The following is a 21133-nucleotide window of genomic DNA, read 5'->3' on the forward strand; positions in this document are numbered from 1 at the left end:
ATTTCTTCATATGAAAAAAGTACTGAAGGCACTGGAATTTCCTTACATTTTTTTTCAGTGGTGTTTAGACTAAAATATACTTGAAAATACAAATACTGCATAAAAATATTTTTTGTAAATTTGTTTGGAGTTTAAAGAGAGTTTTCAGGTTACAATGTCACAGTGAATTATACATATTTGCTATGAAATACATAGCACTGCTAGAATAAATGTGTCTCTGTCATTCTTATAAATAGAAATGGGGTAGGATTGACGACAGGGGCCTACAATCAATATTCTGGGAACAATGCCTGCATGTTCCCTGGGTCTGCTATTTATAATCCTTTGTTTATTTTATAAATAGAAAAAAGTCTCTAATAGTTCTATGTGTCTCTTGAGAACAAAATTAATACATTTTACATGCTGCAAGCCAGCAGCTATTATAATACAAATTTGTGCCTGATTTGGCTGTGGTGCAGTGGGACTTACAGGCCTGAGTATAAGCTCTAGGTTTTCAGTTATGGGGTCTTCTGTCTTAAATTCTGCATCTTTCTTTGGTCTTCACAAGTTTCTTCTTGGAGTCCAAAGACTTGTTGTCAGGACAACTGATGCCATTGTCATATAAAGCGTGACTGCACATAGTTGTTCTCCAGATGATGCTGTGAGGAACAGGCTTACTGTCCGGGATTTGCTTCAGCCTTAAATGCTTTGCTGCTGGGGTTGGCACCTTCTAACCCTGCATTGGGAAAATATTATACAGTGGTGCTTGAAAGATTGTGAACACTTTAGAATTTTCTATATTTCTGCATAAATATAACCTAAAATATCATCAGATTTTCACTCAAGTCCTAAAAGTAGATAAAGAGAAACCAGTTAAACAAATGAGACAAAAATATTATACTTGGTCATTTATTTATTAAGGAAAATAATCGAATATTACATATTTGTGAGTGGCAAAAGTATGTGAACCTTTACTTTCAGTATCTGGTGTGACCCCCCTTTGGAGCAATAACTGCAACTAAATGTTTCCAGTAACTTTTGATCATTCCTGCACACCGGCTTGGAGGAATTTTAGCCCATTCCTCCGTACAGAACAGCTTCAACTTTGGGATGTTGGTGGGGTTCGTCACATGGACTGCTCGCTTCAGGTCCTTCCACAACATTTCAATTGGATTAAGGTCAGGACTTTGACTTGGCCATTAGCACATCTCGGCTTATCTCACACTGTGAATGCGAACATATATGCTTGCTTAATGTAGTGATTACCATTTAAATGGCACCAACTTTTGAGAAATTCAAGAGCTAAAAGGGACAGGTTAGTGCAATTGAGTGGGAAGTGAAGTTTTGTGATAAGGTAAGTATGAAGTGTCGGTGTGAGAGAAGTGAAATCAAGAAGATAGAATGGGTAACATCTGCCCTGTTAATTAATTTACAGGGAGAAGGACTGAGGGCTGTTGCAGAGGTTCTGTGAGTAACCAGAATCAGGTCTGCTGAGCAGCATAGCATACAAGATACTAAGGACAGATCACAATAGCTTGCTGGGGGATGAAGGTAGGATGGCAAAGGGCAAATTGCCTTGGGTAGTTGTGACAACTCCAGGGACTGTAGGTACCGGATGAGGTGGCAATTCAGGTCTGCGTGGAGGACATGGATACAGCAGCTTGCAAATCTGAGATTCCTGATGTCCTGACTGAAAGAGATTGAGAGAGAAAGAGAAAACACAAGCAGTATACCTCTTGGCCTAGGTGATTTTAAATGCATTTTTTGGATTTAATTTATTTATTTGCAAACATCTGCTGTTCTTTCAAACAAAAAGTCTTGCCTGTCTGTTCACCTAACTTGGTCCATCTCAATCATGACTATCAAAGTCCCAGAACTGCAGGTTATACCAATGGCTATGGGTACAGGGAATCAAAGTATCGATTCATTAACCAAACCAGCTTAATCCAAAAGAGTGGGACACAGAGCCGGAGGTTATCCTTGCACAATGGGCAAAAGAAAACCCTGGACAAGGTGCCAGTCCATCACTGGTCACACTTAATTGAAGATCCATATCCATTAATGTCAGGCCAGACTGAGATATGCATTAGTCTAAACATATCTGGAAGCAAAGCAAGAGTATTCTTGGTATGTGTGTGTATGCTGTATATTTATTTCTATTTGTAGAGGGGACTGGGCGGTCTCATGGTCTGGAATCCCTACAGATTTAGTTTTTTTCTCCAGCCGTCTGGAGTTTTTGTGTTTTTTCTGTCCCCCCTGGCCATTGAACCTTACTCTTATTCGATGTTAATTAATGTTGATTTATTTTGTTTTCTTGTTGTGTCTTTTATTTTTCTATTCTTTATTATGTAAAGCACTTTGAGCTACTGTTTTTATGAAAATGTGCTATATAAATAAATGTTGTTGTTGTTAGAGTATAAGTTTACATAGTACATTGTGGATAAAAAGACAAATATGATATAAAAAGGACTGGGGTACCTTGAAATAACCCAGTTCAATAGATGTTGCAAAGGCTAGAAAAATGTAAAAAAAGAACGACAACAGAGTCTTGTTTCTCACTGGTCAACTGTGAATGGACTTAGGCCCAGTTCTAGAGACAAAGCCGCCATAGTGCCATTTAATTTCAGCCGCCCCCTCACCCTATAATACCTTCACTCATTTTCTAAACCAGAGTATTTAAAATTAAAAATTTTCACAATTTCCTTAATGTCAAAACAATTAAAGAAAATTTCTTTGTAGGTAGAAGAAAACTTGACTTACGCATTTAACAAGTCGGTGACAAGTTTGATTAATTCATCAGTAAAATTCCGATTAACACTACAAAAACTTTTGATTGATGTGCTGCGTACTTGACCTGCCACAATTCACGTGTTGTGATTTGCCCGTTTTTCTTTGAAGCAAGTTACCAACATTCGATGGGAAAAGACGGGCCCCGCGCCGAACCTGTGTTTTGTTGAGTAAGTTTGGCCGCCTTCGTGCATGCACCCTTTGCACGACCGGCAGAACCGGGCCTGAATGGACTCCATATTGTTGACAAGTCATCCACTCATCTTCTCTGAGGTGAGGCTGGTGGTGAAGACAGAGGTGTGGTTTTGGGTATTCTTCCAGGTCATGGTCTTCCTGGAGGAGGACAAGTGTTACATTCAAATGAGTCCATGGTGTTTTTTTAAAAACAATCCTCATAAGAGATGCGCTATACCCACACATTTGATACATAGTTCTTGTGTTGATTTTGCTTCCAAATACAGTTTTGAACTCTGTTGTGAGTATATGTAATTTTCACACTATCCACTTCAGCACTCCGTGGCCTTGCTCATTGAGTTTGTGTGGTCCAGCACTTTGTGGCTGAGCTGTTGTTGCTCCTCGACATTTCCACTTCACAATAATAGCACGTATAGTTGACCAGACAGATCAGAAATTACATGTACCTACTTGTGACAAAGGTGGCATCCTATGACAGTGTGTTTAAGGTCACTGAGCTCTTCAGTATAATCAATTCTACTGCCAATGTTTATCAAAGGAGATTGTATGGGTACATGCCTATTTTTATGCCTCTGTTAACAATGAAACACTTGAACTCAATAATTTGAAGGGTTATTCACCAACTTTTTGCCATATAGTCAAAGTGTAAGCAAAAACAAGAATTCAAAAAGGCACGGACAGATATTGATCCATCTCTTCTTTGGGATCCTCAAACATGACTCCTTGCCTGTCCACATTACCTGGACTGAATTACAAATGTGATTGCAGTGCTTTTGGTATCTTGTAATCAAGACACATCCTCATATATCAACATTAATTAAAGGCTAAACAGTTTTTACAACCCCAGTATTGATCTGAAGAGTAAATGAATGAAAGACTGTCTGATGAGTGAGCAGCTCTTAAACTGTGTTAATAGCCTCCTGGCAATGTTGGATAGTCTGGAGTTAAAATTGAGGTAACTGAAGTGACTATGGTTTGAACCTTAATTATAAGGTAATAGAAGATAAGCAGTCTGTATTGTTTCATTAATAACAATAGTGTTTGGACACACTGGGTCACCAGTGCCATGATCACTGAGAAGAACAAACAAATATTTTGAAACTTCCTTATTTAAAAAATCTCTGAACATGTTTGTCATATCAGATAGATAGATCTGAAAGGCACTATATAACTGATGCTGATCTGCTCCAGATAGTGGTGACATGATGCATGTTAATTACACATGAGAGTACACTCTGCACACATATAAACCTACAATATTCGGCCCCATTCGGCCCCATTCGGCAGTCTGCAGCAGGTCACAAACATGATATTCAGATGACAAGGAGGCCACCGTGCTGACACTGTTGCGGACAGGCACCCCAGGAGATTTGGGACTGAAAACATTTTTGTTTGGTTTAATCTCCTTATCTAGTCATTATTTTTAGATACTTTTACTAAGTCACATCAATTTAATTTTAGTTGTAATTATTGACCTTGATTTGTACTGCTAGAAGTTTTTCTATTCAGGTACACTGTCCCACTATTTATTTTTTTCTCTCTTTGTTGCCCTCATTTATTGTTTCCAGTCTTCTAAACTTGCTTTCCCATTACAAAGTAAGTAGAAGAAGATGCCTACCCCGACACCAACAGATACAAGATAGCAATTAAACAACCATAAATGAGGCAGACATCTGTGCCGAGGACCACCCATTCAAAATGGGCCAACTTGGAGTTACCACTCAAGTAGAAGATGACAGAGTACTAAAAATTCTACTCTCATAGAAGTACAGTTACTTAGACAAAAATATACTTAAGTAAATGTTAAAGTATCTGACATGTAAACTATTCAAGTAAAAGTAAAAAAAAAAGTACAACCTGAAAAAACTACTCAAGTAAACTTGCAATTTAGCTACTTTTGGGAAAAAATTTAATTAGTAAAAATCTTTAACTATGCATGCTGTGCTTTGGAAAACACAAGCAGAATATACATAGTAATACAAAAGATTTAATAATGTAATTGTTTTGTACCAGTAATGGCACGATAATGTGCAGTGAATACACTTGACTTGAGCATTCCTAGTTTTCATACTGTGACAGATTGGGGGCGCTATTGCTCCCTTGAACCCCTGTCCACGACTCCAGACACCAGGTAAAAGTCCAATAGTTGACTTTATTTACTCGCCACAGTGCACAAAGCACCCTCTCCTCCACAATACTCATAAACAATCACAAATATAAACACAATAAATCAATCCTCCACTCCCAGACACGTTGCCACCCTTCCACCCAGCTCAGCTCGCCATCTGGGAGCTCTCATAGTCCTTTTATATTCCCTGACCCGGAAGTGTTCCCAATCCCCAGTTCATGTGATCTTGTATCACTTCCGGGTCAGGTAAAAAGTCCTTTTCTTCACCCGGAAGTACGTCAATCCCCTTGTCCATGTGACTTGGACGTACTTCCGGGGCGTAGGGTAAATACCCGTTGTTCCCCCCTGCAGCATGTCCTAGTGGCCCCCACGGCATCCAGCAGGGCTGCGTATAAAAACTGCAATGTCCATGATGCCCTGCTGGTCTTCGGGGAACCTCCATACTGCAGGGAGGGCTCCACCTGGTGGCTTGAGGGTATTGGCCGGGATAAACGGCCGGCCATACACCACAATACTCTTTCTTTCTCTGTACATTTAGCATTCATTTGCTCAGAGGCCGATGCGCTTGCTGCTTCCTGAGCGGCTCTTCTTTTCTCCACCCTAATGGCCCGCTTCTTCTCTTCTTTCGTCGACATCTTTTCGCGTTAAAACTGATTAAGTCAGTGTTTGTGTTGCAATTACTTAGTACATTTTCCTTAATTTTTCACTTAAGCTGGCACATGAGGCAGATTGAAAACTTAAGAATGATTTAACATATGAAGAAGTAGGGGAAGTGTTGGCGAAGGTGGTAGGTATAAGAACAGCGGCCATACAGATGTGCCACACGGCTGCCCTGCTGGCCACTGCCGAGAGTTGATTCTAAAATAAAATAAAATAAAAATAAATAGGAATAAAGTAATAACCTTGGAGGTCAATCATCACCCCAAAGGCAGACAGTAGACATCACTTAGTATATGTGTACCACATTTCAGGTAAATAATTCAAACAGTTTGCAAGCTACAGGTGATTTAAAATCCTGGACAGACAAATGGACAGCCACGGTAGGGTATTATATAAGAAGATACTTGTGGCAAATGCATGGTAAGCAAGTAATCAGAATCAGCTTTAAATATCAGTTAACAATGTCGTTATCAATTGTATACCTCATTTGAGACAGCAAAGCCTTCAGTGAAAAATGAAAGCAGTATTTATTTCCAAACAGCAAAAGACTTTTTAATCTTGCTGATATTAAGTAAATAGAATCAGCAAAGGATCAGCATGTTGAAACAGATTTTAAGAAAACAGATTCATGTGGTTGTGCTACTCTTTCTTAAATACATGAAAAAATACACATATGAAAAACAAAATATGAAGACATTTGGAGCAGAAACAGTTGTTGCGTATGGCTGATCTGAAGTAGTGCAGTAAATGTGTTCAGGCCCTGTATATTTCATCAGTTGTTACTTGAAATATGTACCTCGACAAATACAAGGCTATGTTCCAGCTGCTGGTTATGTGTGACATCAAAATAAAGTCGTTTTTGTAAGAGAAGGCAGCTGTTGAATGTGTTAAATGCACCACTCTTATGCATTATGCACCAGTATCTTTTTTTTTAAAAAATAGCAAGAAACCAGAGAAAATGTCAGAATCACACACAAACATGGGATGAACATGCAAGCTCTGCTGCCCCAGCTTTCTTACACATTGTCTTCTTGATGAATATACAACAGTGTCAGCTAATGAATGCTGAACAGTTTGATACCTTTACCGATGGCCATAGAAGGTAAAGCCAGGGGCTTTAAATGGAGTTTACTGTGAATTGCTCTTCTAAAGATGACACCTGATTTTCTAAACAGGGAGAGCACTGCTAGTGTCACAATAATGCCTTCTGTACTGATGCTCTGCTACTTTACAATAACTTAATCCCCCAGGATCAATCAGCTGTCCAGGGGCTCAGCCACTCCTCAAAGTGCAGCAAGACCATTTAAAGTGGGCTGTTACAGTGTAATCTCCAGAGTGCAGCTCAAGGATCATAAACACCAGGGACAGACAGGTATGGATTGTTCTCTTACTATTAAATGGAAGCCAAACGCAATTATTTCTGTAATATGGAAAATGTAATGCAATAATTTGTTGTCAACAGGAAGTTATTCTCACACTTAATTGAACGTGCTTGTTTTAAAACTGTTTCAGTTTACTTTTCTGCTGTGTTTCCTTGCATTATTCAGAGCTATTTTTGAAAATCTGGAGTTTGCCACTTTGTGTAGTGGAACAAATAAAAGCAGCACACTGTCGCTGAGCCTAATTTTTCAGACTCACTGGCCAAGTGGATACTGAGATGGTTTTCTTTTACTGAGCCAGACAACAAAGGGTTTCGCTTGCTGGGATGAATGAAATTAGCCAGAGAGGGCTGAGAGCAATTTAAAATTATGATGTTGTGATTAGCGGTGGAGGTGACCACTCTATAGCTCTCCAAAAGCGGGAGCATCACCTAAATTAAAAATACATAAGAAGAAAAGAATATTACAAACAAAAGTAGGCCACTGTGTCCATTGAATTAGTTTATTTAGCTAATAGTAGAACTGTCCAAACACTTTATCCAGATATTTGTTTAAAACCTGAAGGGGTCTCTGCTTCAAAACTCATCTGTTGTCAACGGAGGTACAGAGTCATGTACCAAAGAGATCTTTTAAGATAACAAGATACTAGTACAACATTTTACAGCCATCCACTCTGTCACCCACCAGCTGTATAAATGAATCACATCCAGTTCCCTGTTAAAATTAGCAGTTAGGTTGTCCAGTTGTAAATAGTCTTTCCATAAAACAGTATTCCTTCCTCCTGTGTAAGAGTGTCCATGACCACAATTTAAAGAAAGCCCAAATGTGCTTCAAGGTGTCTTACGACTCCTCTATCACATACCCCCAGCAAACATCAGTTGAAAACTGATTGGTTTTATTTTTATCAGGATACTGTTTGGACACTATTAGGTAAACAGAACCAAGCCATTAGTTATATTAGTCTTAGAAGAGCCCCAAATCATCATCTAAAACTTTATCAGATTACATCTGAACTTCAGATTTTTCTTCAACTTCTGGCTTGTTGCTAATATTTTTGCCTCACACACTTTGTAGATTGACATCTGTAACTAGATGTCACTTAGATGTTCAGAGTGTGTTAAAAATTATATACTCATCCATCCATCCATTATCCAACCCGCTATATCCTAACTACAGGGTCACAGGGGACTGCTGGAGCTGGCGCAAGGCAGGAGACAAACCTCGGGCAGGGCACCAGCCTATCGCAGGGACGCACACACATACACCAAGCACACACTAGGGACAATTTAGGATCACCAATGAACCTAACCTGCATGTCTTTGGACTGTGGGAGGAAACCGGAGTACCCGGAGGAAACCCCCACAGACACGGGGAGAACATGCAAACTCCACGCAGGGAGGACCCGGGCAGCAAACCTGGGTCTCCTAACTGTGAGGCAGCAGCGCTACCCACTGCGCCACCGTGCTGCCCATGTTATACTCAGTTGACCACAATTTATTACAGCATAAGGCGATTTAGGAGTGCTGTGGTAGTGTGGTGGTTAGTACTGCTGCTTCATGGATCCAGTGACCTGGGTTTGGTCCTTATGTGTACATTTGTTGTTTGTGTGGAGTTTGTATGCTCTTCCCTAAGAGTTTTCCTAAAGGTATTCTAGCTTCCCTCCCATTTCCTAAAGACATGCAGGTTAGGCAAAAAGACGTTTTAAAATTATGTTTGTGTGTGTGTGTGTCTGCCTGAGAAGGTCCTGCAATGGACTGGTGCCCTGTCCTGGGCCATTTCCAGCCTTGCACCTGGTACTGTAGTGAAAAGGCTCATTTGCATTAAGGTTATTGGAGAATTATATTAATGATAATGTTATTAAAAGATTTACAAATAGGAGGAAATTATTCACACCCATCTTTCTTATTTGATCCTTAGGTAACTTACAAAGGTATTTACTTTTTAAACTGTAAAATGATGGAAAGGGTAAAGGTTATAATTCCTATAATGGCTTTAATAAATGTACAGGTGGTCATTCACAAGTGAAGCCTTTCAGTAATTTACACCTGGATGTAAATTCAGTCAGATGAACAAGCCGGGCTGGTAATTCTCCAGGTTCAGCACTGCAGATTGACTACTAACTATAACTACCAAGCTTCTCTGCCAGTATCAGGGAGAAGCCCATTATTCCTGTCCAGCCATTTTTTTTTTCAATTTACTAAATATCGCTTCACTAATCCACCTGTGAAGAGGGGGGCTAAACGCACCCCAAGGAGACACGATCGCTCCTCCGATACCCCCTCTTAAACGGTGATACAATGGGAAACACATACAGTTTTTTTGTACCTCTTTGCTCGATCAGCTACTGGGTTGCTGCTGCTGCAGTGCCATGTGATCTGCATTTTTCGCGGCACACTTCTGTCATATCACCTATGTCCATATATTTGATCTCTTTTCGCATTTATTTTTTCATCAATAATGCATTGAATTTTGATTCTGTGTTTGGAATTACATCGTGACAACGCAACATATAAGTAACCATGAGTGAATATCGTTTCTTTCTCTCTACAAGAAATATGTCTGACATAACCACGCAGGACTTTTCCAAATCTCTTTGAATAAGCTCTTGTCTCGCGTGGCTGCCGGCCCCGGGTGTGGTTGGCACGAAGACTCGTCTCGCGGGACGTGAAAGTGTCTCTCTGAGACAATCATGTCTCATCTCCTTCCAAGATTTTTTTTTATAATAGAGAGATTATTTCAGGCAGCTAGTGTCTGTCTTGACTACTATACATGTGGCATAAGGCAGGAGTGGCCCAACTTGTTACAGAACGCACAAACAAAAAGACGTAAGATCACACCAGTTCTTAAACATCCTGATAGCTCTCTTTTAGACCAGTGATCAAATACGAAATTTTAACAGTACCTAATTGTTCAGAATTAAAAACAGAAAAAGGTATTCATTATAATAAAATACACAATACAAACTATCCAATGCAGGATTTCATTGCATAGCTCATTGAAGCAAAAACACTACAAGGCTTCAGTTGTCACAATGCTGTCTAAGTAATGGATGTGAAAGCGCACAAAGTGAATTTCATGAACAAATTATACATAAATTACTGGAGTTTATTGAAGACAGACATTAATGTTTTGTTCATATAGTGTGGCAGGCTTAACATAAATTTATATAACAGGCTGTTAACAGTTCATGTAAAAGAATCCATATTTGAATCTGGCAGGTATGAAGAAAGTATAGCCAGCTTTATGAGCAAGATTAATTAACATGCAAAGACTGATGTCTACACTCACACTGATGTAAAAGAAAATATATTTAAGTACAAATATTTAAGGGAAGGCACAATGGCACAGCAGTTAGAACTGCTGTCTCATGGATCTGTTATGCCAGCAGGGATGAGATTTAAGAAGGCACCTGGAAGACACGGACATAGTCAATAACCAAAGCAAGGGTCAGAACCAGAAGAACAACTATCAGTATCCAAAGCCAAGAATCGCAAGAGAAAATTGCAGTCAGAAGGATTACTGAAAGTTCAAAAAGCATTTCAAAAAGTTTGAGGATTTTAGGATCCGTATAGTCAGATCCCATCATATCTCGATTGACAGGCCACAACCTCTGAGGACACACCCACTCCAGGATGATCCTAGCAACAGGAATCAACAAGAGCGCCATACAAATGGAGGCGATATAACAGCCTATATCACAAATCAAAATTAAAACTCTATATTTCAAAAATCAAAGAGCCCCAATGAATTACCCAGTAGATGCAAATGATATTCAAAATGGGAGTCTGTGACAGGAATAGGCACCCAGGGTATGTTTTCTGGATCCAGCTATTGCCTCAGGGAGCGTGGACATTTTTTCTTTGTTTATGTGGATTTCCCTTCGGCTCTCTCAAAGACGCGTATGTTAGGTCGATCCACTTTTAGAATGTGTATGAGTAGGCTTCTGATGGACTGGCACTCTGTCCAGGGCTGGCTTCTGCTTCTGCTCAATGATGCCAGGATAGGCTCAAACGTCTGGGACCCCAAAAGCAGGTTTAGAATATTATTTATGTCATTTTCAACATGAATTAGAGTTTCACTTTTGGCTATATTTGCACAAATGTTTTGGTTTCTTTTCAATTTTTTATCTTTTATCGGGCTGTACTAGGGTTTTAATTTCTTTAAGCTTTAGTCTTGCATATATTTTATCACTATTCTGTTGATGCCATTTTGTTTTCTGCCTTGGTATTGTTAATGCTATTTTGTGTCACTCTTTCCATGATACTGGCCATTCATTTTATAATTGCTAAGCCCATTGCCAGTTATGTGAGTAGAAAGTCACATGTTATATGATGTCATCTACCAACAGTTATGATTATGGTTTATAATTTATTTAATGAATGATTTTTGGACAATTTATATACAGTATGTATTTAATTTCATCTGCATTTTATTGCAAAGAATCTCATTCTGTTGTTTATTTGGTGCTCCATGCTAATTTTAATGATGTTTATATTTTTTTAGCATTATATTATTTTGCATTTATACATCACTGTCTAGACATCGTGTCTAGAGGTTATGCGTCATGTTGCATATAAATTCAACACTGTTGGATCTCAGAATTATTCCTCAGCGGATAAACATATAGTATGTCTTTCTCATGGTTTGCCGTTGTTTAGATCTCAAAAGTAAAGGGGTTCTTTTTAGTATTTTCACTTCAGCTTTGTTTTCCACACCACTTCTTTTGACTCTCGGTTATCATGGCGTTCAGTTATTCTTGTCTTCCAGTTATTGATCCCTGGCTGAACTAACAGCAACATTTTATAGTCATTAGAGTTAACAGCTAAATAAAGCAATACAGAGGTCAAAAAGATTTAAATATGTCAGAAAAATACAAGTAAAGGTGAACAAAAAAAATCTGTATCATTAGGGAAAGACAAAAGAAGAGAAAGAAGAAAAGGAGAAAGTGTAATAAGTGAGATAAAGACATTAACTGCACAGTTTTAAAGATTCTGACCTGAAATTTAATCCATTAACTCCATCTTCTTTTTTCTACTCATATCTGAATTTTGTCTTAAAGTCTTGATCACTTAGTCATTCGCCACTGAATGACACATAAAAATGGTCAAGGTTCATTTGTATGGTCAAGGTAGAAGTTACTGTTTAAAGGCCTCACAAAACCAGGTGTATTAGATTCAGTAAGTGACGTTTGCCATGCATTTTGTTTCGCTCCAAAGATGTCTGACACACCAAATTGCACTGGATTCTCATTTGCATTTGAAAACAAGTTAAGAACTGGGTGATAATATAATACTTGGACTACAAACAAAAATGCAGACAGCTTATAAATAACTAATTCATCTTTGTTATCATCTTTGCTACAGAAACAGCTGCAGAGCCTCCACATATATATAACTGGCACAAAATACGCAGGTCCCTATGGATGAATCCGTGGAGCAAACACAACATTCTCAGAACAATTCAAAAAGTAAGTTCTACAAAAGATTGCATCTCTGAGTAAACTTTATCGAGCATATCAAATCTCATTAAAGTTAAATTAAAGGCTCCTATATTAACACATCTTCTCAGTAAAGCCTTTTAGAAAAAAAAAATGTACTTTGGTATATTGGCTATGGGTGATTGATTTTATTAGAGTCTAATAACTTTCATTTTAATCATGGTTTTGGCAAATAAAAAATAAAAAATTGAGGAAGCATTTAGGAACAAAAGCTGTAACATTGCATTCTAGTGCTTGCAGACAATTGTGATCCACCTTAATAAAAGGCCAAGCGGCTGTGTGGGTCTGTGTATCTGTGTGCCTGTCTGGCTGCTAGGGTTAGGAAGAAAATTATGTAATAAATTAATAAATAGGAAAAACATGTTGAAGTAGGTTTAAAAAATAACTATAATAATGAAAACACCAGATAAGGTCCTATAAATAATAAAATTGATCTTATCTGCCTGTTCTTGTCCAACATTGCATGCCTGCAAAAACAGCACAGTAGCAACTTTCTTGAGCCCACTTAGGCCATGTGGACAAGGTTTATAGTTTTAATGCTAATAACTGATAACTTTGGTGGACAATGGATGAGTGAAAATAACAATATATTGACACACAGGCTGGCAAAAACAAAGCTCAGACATGACTACTATAGGTTAGAGTCACTAAACCAGGCTGATCCTGTAGCAACCACCATCATATTTTCTCAGCAAAAAACTTCAACCATAGCATTGGTTAGATCAACTAGCAATGCCAAGAGAAAGTGTGGAAAATGGATGGCTCTATCCAAAAAGGAAAAGGCAGACACAAGGGGAAGAGATTGGATGCAAATTATTATATCAGACCAAATGGACAACCCATGTATCAAATAAAAAAACATTTCAACTCGATACTTAGATGGGTAGCAAAACTGGTCTGTGACACAACTGTTATGATTTCCTGCCACCAACAGCATGGAAAAGAAGCATGGCTCCTAAAAACTTAAACAAATGGTCAGACCAACCCTGATAACAATTTGGGACTCTGGAACAGTGTTGACCCCAGGCAGCCTCACCCCTCCTCAAATGGACAGCTTTCCGGCCTACACAGGCACGCAATTGGGCCAAGGACTTTAAGGTTCAAAAAGGTAAATGATGGTTAAGAAAACACAATCCAGAAACAGAACCTTAAAAGAATACTTCACCTAAATCTTTCATGTTACTTACTCCATGTAATTTGAAGGGGTAACCAAAAAACATCCATAGAAAAAAAAAAATCTCTCAATTGCATAATCCACGTGTCCATTTTACATTTGTAAGGTCAAAACGTGCAAAAATTGTGCATTTTTTTCTGAAATATTATTAACAGTTACTTCCTAAAAATACTGTATGTTTGATTTGATTTGTCTCTCCTCCTCATTCATTGGTCAAGAATCCTGTCTTCAAGTAAATAGCTTACTGAGTGATGTTGGGTCACTAAATACTAATGAGGTTCAACCTGAGTCACTTTCAAAGACGAGAAATATCTGCAAGAATACAAATAGTGTTTTCACAGCGGGTTATGGGGACCTATCCACTACTCATGGTAGTTAAAAAGCAGACAGAAGGCAAGCAAGACGCCTCAAAATGACAGAGCCTGAGAAGTAGGCTTTAGGGTAACATGCTTAAGAGAGGAAGTGCCAGGCAAGATAGATGGTGACACAAGAGGATACTGAGGAAAGGTATACGAAAAATGCTTATGATACATGCAACAAATATCAAATATTTTAAATTTATTCTGTTACCTGTCTGACAGGTAAGCAGAGCTAGTGATAAATGCTTCACAAATAACAAAAGTGACAATATACAAGAAAATAAATATAATAAATAGAAAGACAGTAACCCAAAAATCATTAAAACCAAGTTCACAAACCAAAAAGCAAAACAAGAACAAAATGTCGAAAAACCAAAATCTAATATAAAACGGTTCAGGAGGTCAAAAAATTCACAAAAAGGAAATATCGAAGGAATATAAAGGGGACTTGCTAATAAACGATAATGACTCAGCAATGAAGCTTATGTGACAGATGTCTTAAACAGGGATTTTAAGTCACATAATTATGCTGAAAAGGATGAGGGCAAAATTACAATTAATATCTGTTGTGACTGCTGTGTTTCTTAAATTTCTTCTAAGCTTTTACAAACCATTCTATTTCACTTTACATATTCCAAAAATATTATTTTTTTTATAAAACGTCATTTTCACACTGTTGGAATTATTTACCATCTTGTGCTGTGACAAAATTTTGTTATTAAGAGGAGCCCCCATCTTGAATGACTGTTGCTTTAATGGATTGCTAGGGGGATGTTCCCGTTTTTTAAGACAGTGTTGCATATCGCTCGTCATTCAAGTCTGTGGATACTTTCTGAAAGTCTTGAGAGTACAGTATTTTCTTGTAAATTTTTAGCCCCAGTGTTTTAGACTTTGATTTTTGTTAAATGTTTTAGCTGTGGGGAAAGGTAGGCTTTTATAGATTGCCCCATACTTACATTTCATTTCCTGCTCCATTCTCTCTTTCATTACTCTGCACCTCGCCTTGTGGTAGCAAAACAATGTAAAAAATATTAACAATGAACAAACAAGGGAGTGGGGAAAATTATAAAAGCAAAAAAGAATCATTATAGCTATATTATTATTAGTTATTTAACTAAGTGAGGTTCCCACCAATGATGAAATATTTTCAGCACACTGCACTTGTTTTGAACATTTTGGATTTGTTTTGTTCGTTTTAATAAAAGCACTATTTGCACTTTGCACCTTCCCCTTGCTTCGTTTGGTGTCCTCATTGTCCAGCTCATTGGGTTTCATTACCGACGGTTCAAAAGGCTCCCAAAGAAGAGATGGAAGCATGGAGCAGGACCCGTATCGTCACACACACACACTCCTAATCACTTACACACTGCCGTGTGTAATTCAAAGATACCAACTAACCTGACACACTGTCTTTGGACTGCAGGAGTAAACCAGAAGGAACAAACCCATGTGGACTTTAACAATCACTTAAAAGTGCAAGTCACACAAAGAAAGTTAAGAATATTGAGACTTTCAAGAAGAAATGTAGGCCAATAAGAAATGAAGAAAAAACTGTTAAGGAATGGAAAACGTTAAATTCATACTTTATTGATCAAAAGTCTAGTAAAATGATGGATTTGATTTTGATACTGAGGTTAAAGGCCCTCACAAACTAAGCAGAAAAAAAACAGAAAACTCCACCATAGCACAAGTAATGGAGTAAGAGCAGTCAGTGTAATACAAGGAGAAAAAATAATAAAATTGTAAGATGCCATTCAGAGCAGTAGAGATACAAGCACGTTAAATGGTTTTGTCAAGGTCAGTACATGGGTCAATGCATTACTCAGAACACCATAACCAAAAAAAAAAACATTGATGGAATATAAAGTTCAAAGTTCCAAAAATGCTTTTACTAGAAATACATGTCACATGACTTCTGACTATTCTTGTGTCACTCCCCTAGCATAGAGTCTTCATTTTCCAATTTTATTTCTCAATTCTTTTGGTCTTAACTAACCATTTTTAATCTTTGGTGAGGATACGCCCCTCCTGTAATGTCCCTAAATCTCTGCCACTCAGTTAATTAATTTGACATGTCTGGAGTTTTGTGGAAAGCTCAATACAGTCACAACAGCTCTCCTATTGGTGAGGACACAAACTTAGAAGGTGAGAGGATAAAAACATTTTCTGGGAGTCCTTTGTCTAATTCTGTAAACCCCCATTTGGCAGTTTATTTCTTATCACTCACACATGTTAGAGTTTAATGTGTTGGTAAAATCTCAGTTTATGGTCACAGTGCCTGTACAAACTGTTAGCCTATTATTTGCCTTTTTCCATCTGGACATTTGAATATTCCAATAAAATTATTTATCTTAACAAATGACTTGACTCTCCTACATTAATATTTAATATGGTTTGTGTATTTTTGTCACAGCACTATAACATTCTTTTTGATGTTGCAGGTAAAAAGAAAACAGTTTCTCTTCCATCATATGGTAAGTATTTTTTAATGAATGCTGTAGGATTAGATCTGAGAAATACAATGGCACTGCCCGTCATGCTTGCCTTCTTTTATTAACTTTGCTTTCACAGGAGATTTAGAGCCAGTGTCAATAGTCTGCAATTGCCACCGAGTTTAGGCTTTGTGCTCATCACATGGAGTCAAGCTTATACTGTATGTCTGTATGAGCATTACTCAGTGGTCCTTATCCTTGGTTTTGCACTATAAAAGACAATTTTCTTGGTTAAAATTTCAGTTCACAGAAGATAAATTTATATATATACAGTATATTTCCAAAAGATAACAGCCATCCATTTCTTTGTTCTTTTTTTCGCCTTATACAATTTTCTTGTGTTAGGAATTTGTTAGTTTTCGCATACCCCTTGGGGTCAGGGTCAGCCATTGTACAGTAATTGGAGCAATTGAAGGTTTAGGGCCTTACTCAGGGGCCCAGCAGAGTAGGATCTGTTTTGGCAGTAAAAGGGACTCGAACCGGCAGCCTTCCAGATACCAGCGCAGATCCTTAGCCTTACAGCTCCTGCTCCATTCTGTATCTGCTTATTCAATTCAGTGTTGCAAGGGATCAGGATTGAACATGAAGCAGGAATATACCCTGGATATGGAGCCACCTGCTGAATGGTATAGTCATATGTACACCTATACTCACATATAAAAGGCCAGTTTATATTAACCAGTTTACCTAACATGTCTTGGGAATGTGGGGGGAACCTAGGGTAGCAGTTGAAAAGCCATCACATACATCTGGAGAATGTGCAAATCCCACTGAATTAATGCCTGGGCAGGATTCAAACCCAGGCTCCTGGTGAACCAAAAAACAATGAAAAACACAAACCAACTTGAAAAAGTTGGTACCTGGCATCACTCATCAGTTTAGATGTCAAGCCCTTAAATTCCCTTCATCCATAAATTAAATCTGCTCAACTTGAACTGATGCTCCATACTTTATAAGTAGGATATAAAGTCAATTAATCTGTAAACCTGAACTGCAAATTCAGAATAAAGCACAGAATAAATACAAGTTTGCAATTAGATTAATAATTATTCTTAAATCTTGTTGGGTTGTTTTTCAAGAGCTATTAGATGCCAGTAATGGCGTACTGCACGATAACGTGCAGTGAATACCAGAGGCGTAGCTAGGGTTTTCAGTGCCCGGGGACAACTGAAGATTTCGCGGCCCCTTCTGTTTGCCAAAATGCAATGGAGAAGGGAATTCAACATCAATTTGGCACCCCCTGGATGCTGCGCCCGGGAACAGATGTCCCCCCTTGAGCTACGCCACTGGTGAATACACTTAACTTATAGTTTTCATCCTCTTTCTCTGTACGTTTAACATTCGTTTGCTCAGAGGCTGATGCACTTGCTGCTTCGTGAGCAGCTCTTCTTTTCTCCACCCTAGCGGCCCGCTTCTTCTCTTCAGTATCTTTTCGTGTTAAAAATGATTAAGTCAGTTTTTGTGTTGCGATTACTTAGTACATTTTCCTTCATTTTTCACTTAAGCTGGCACTTAAGTCTTCAATCTGCCTCAAGAATGATTAAAATATGAAGAGGTAGGGGAAGTGATGGTGAAGGTGGTAGGAATGAGAATGGCGCCCGTACACATGCGCTGCACGGCCGCCCTGCTGCCCACTGACGAGAGTTGATTTTACAATAAAATAAAATAAAACGAGTAATAAAAATCATCACCCCAAAAGCAGATAGTAGACGTCACGTAGTATATGTGTACCAAATTTCAGGTCAATAATTCAAATGGTTTGCGAACTACAGGTGATTTAAATCCTGTACAGACAAACGAACAGCCGCAGTAGCATATTATATAAGAAGATCTTAAGCATTTTCGGTCCATTTAGATCCATTTAGAATTTAGAACAGGCTGCAACACATTTGCATGTCTCCACCAGATATTTGCAGCACACACTTAATTTTACATCGTGCAGGCAAACAGGAGAGAGGCATAAGTGTGACTACAGAGGACTGTGTTCCTGTGCTACTGACATAGCAGTTGGAGCAAAACAGACATGGAAGTCTTATGACAGTGCTTCTAATGATATGGGGGGAAAAAATTACTGATTGACTGATAGTCCCAAAGTCTATGTGAGCAATGTTTAAAAAATCTATAGACTAAACATGAGGCTGGATCTGTTTGTGACACAGAAATTGAAAAATGAATTTAAGTTTTTGTCCATATTAACAACATGCTCTGTCTAGTTCAGAGTTGTATACTTTCAGCATCAAGCACAAGAAACCCATTAAGGAAATAGTGCCTGTCCATCACTTGGCACACAGGTGCAACCTCTCTTAGATTAACCTGTACATCTTTGGTATATGTGAGGAAATTAAATTTTACAAACTTGGAGAGAATATGTAGACTTTACAAAGAGAGCAACTAGGGTGGTTCAATTCAGCTTCCTTTAACCCACCCATGTTGGATTCATTCATTATTTTTGTTTTCTTATTCTTATTCCAATACAGAGTCACAAGGACACGTTGTACATACTACGATATACAGTCATGCCCCAATTTATAGCCAGTCGAGTTAAAGTCATTCATACTTACAGCTGAGGGCCTTAGGAAAGCAATAGGGTAATAAGGTAATAGCCAAACCAGCCGCTACAGGCCACAAAGGCCGTATGCCTTTTGTTTATCATGTAATTTCTGCAGCACTTCCAGCTATAGAATGATACGCACTGCACAGAGGCAGTGATAGAAGTGGTGGTGGAGCTACAGAGCTAACGGCAGTCTACTTTTTTGTGCTGATGCTGCAATCAACAAAAGGCCACAAACTAGCAATAAGTAAAAATATATACAGTATATAATTGCACTCACAGAGTTCCAATCTTCAGGACACTGAATGGCCATGCCACACGGCATTTCTTTTTTAAATCCAATCTGTGCAGATGGTTCACTCTTCTTCCATTAAGAAGGTAGAAGCGCCTTGTAAATAGTAATACATTTTTTGTTATTATTATTTCACAGAGCCTCAGATGTGTTCTGACTCTTGGAGGAACCTTTAAGGTTTGTTTTGATCAGTGCTGCTCTACATGGCTAATTCTTACACATTTGGCTTACAACACCTTCCCTTACACTAATGTTTCTCAACCGTTATGGTCTATTTTTTCAGTTTTGTCCATTTATATTGCACCAGCAGCAATTGCAAATCACCCTATTGTTGAAATGAGAAAGATTGCTAGAGTACGTGAGGTCTCCCTTGAGAAAACAAGTGCAAGTTGTGGTGTTCCCCTTGGTGAAACAAGCTCACTTAGAAATGGGGAAACATATCACATAGCGTTGTCGATTTCTTAAGAGAACCACCACGACCCACTCTTGAACCAACAATGGCAGCCAAAAAACACACCAGGGGGCGATCCAGTGGTTGAGAAACCCTGCCTTCTATACAGAGCCAGCATGCAGATGCCAAGATTTGAAGATTGTTTGTGCTACTCTGTACAAGTACTTTAAAGTATGCATATTGGTGACTCACACTAGAAAATTGCAATGACCTGTACACTTTATGATCGAAATACTGCCAAAAGGCCAGTCCCAAATTGAGTTGTAGTTAACATGGACTTTATTATATGCATAAAGAAAGAGATGGCTATTAAATTTACAAAGGGAGAGGTTATTTTCACCTCACAATTGGCCTGCACATGTAAGCGTGATGAACTGGTTTTCTCTGTGTGATTCCCAGTGCTTATTAAGATTCTGGCTCATCATAACCATAAGACTGAATTAAGGAGATTTGAAAAATGGTGGATGGATTGATGAGATTATATATTTACAGAAGGTACAAATACAGTCATGATAAGCTTGCCCTAATGAATGATTTATCCCCCAACATTTTTTTATATTTAATAGTATGTGGGTTGGATAATGGATGGATGTATGGATAGTATCATAACCTGTGACTTTTATTAATTAGATAAAGCAATTTTTGTCATTAATTTTACATGCTTTTTCACAAAGTAAAAAGTAAGCAATTAAATAATAAAAGTTAAAAAAAACTGAAATGTCACTATTTTGTACCATTCATCCCCAAGGTTAATGATTTCTTGTCTGACAGCACTAACAGTCAGTAATCTTTTAAGACAAGTCTCTATTTTGCGTATTGTGGAGTGTAATGAAATTACTCCTTCATCTTATTCTTTCATGTAAGTCACGGCAGTGTTGCTCTGGCAATGTTCATTCCACCACCCACTGTCCTCATGATACTCACGTTTCTTCCCCAGTTTCATTTTCTAGCAGAGGGGCTCAGATTTTATTCTTCTCTACTGTGCCCCATTCACCTTTCTGACGATCCCAAAAAGAATGCAAGTCACAGCTGCTATTTGTGATGTGACTACCACCTCACTTTATAATGTGGATGATGATACTTGGCTCATGAATGGGGATTGATTCGTGAAGCATACATACCAGACTGTAATGTTTTGTTTTAGTCACATCAGAACATAAAATCTTTCTGCCACTTATCTACTGAAACC

The 21133-nt window shown here is 38.2% G+C and overlaps 1 protein-coding gene across 2 annotated transcripts in view; it reads left to right on the plus strand.

The window, feature by feature from the left end:
* Positions 1-21133, plus strand: part of LOC120523034 (phospholipid scramblase 1-like) — a 132619-nt gene that overhangs the window by 80137 nt on the left and 31349 nt on the right. Inside the window, exons 2-4 of one of the 2 annotated variants that reach the window (XM_039743973.1) lie at positions 7000-7121; positions 12492-12595; positions 16600-16632. In XM_039743973.1, coding sequence (XP_039599907.1) covers positions 12547-12595; positions 16600-16632 — 82 coding nt within the window. In that variant the 5' untranslated portion in view covers positions 7000-7121; positions 12492-12546. The remainder of the gene's footprint in view (positions 1-6999; positions 7122-12491; positions 12596-16599; positions 16633-21133) is intronic. The other variant, XM_039743974.1, reaches the window with a different exon arrangement.

Source organism: Polypterus senegalus, chromosome 2, assembly GCF_016835505.1.
Source record: "Polypterus senegalus isolate Bchr_013 chromosome 2, ASM1683550v1, whole genome shotgun sequence".
NCBI classification, from domain to species: Eukaryota; Metazoa; Chordata; class Cladistia; order Polypteriformes; family Polypteridae; genus Polypterus; species Polypterus senegalus.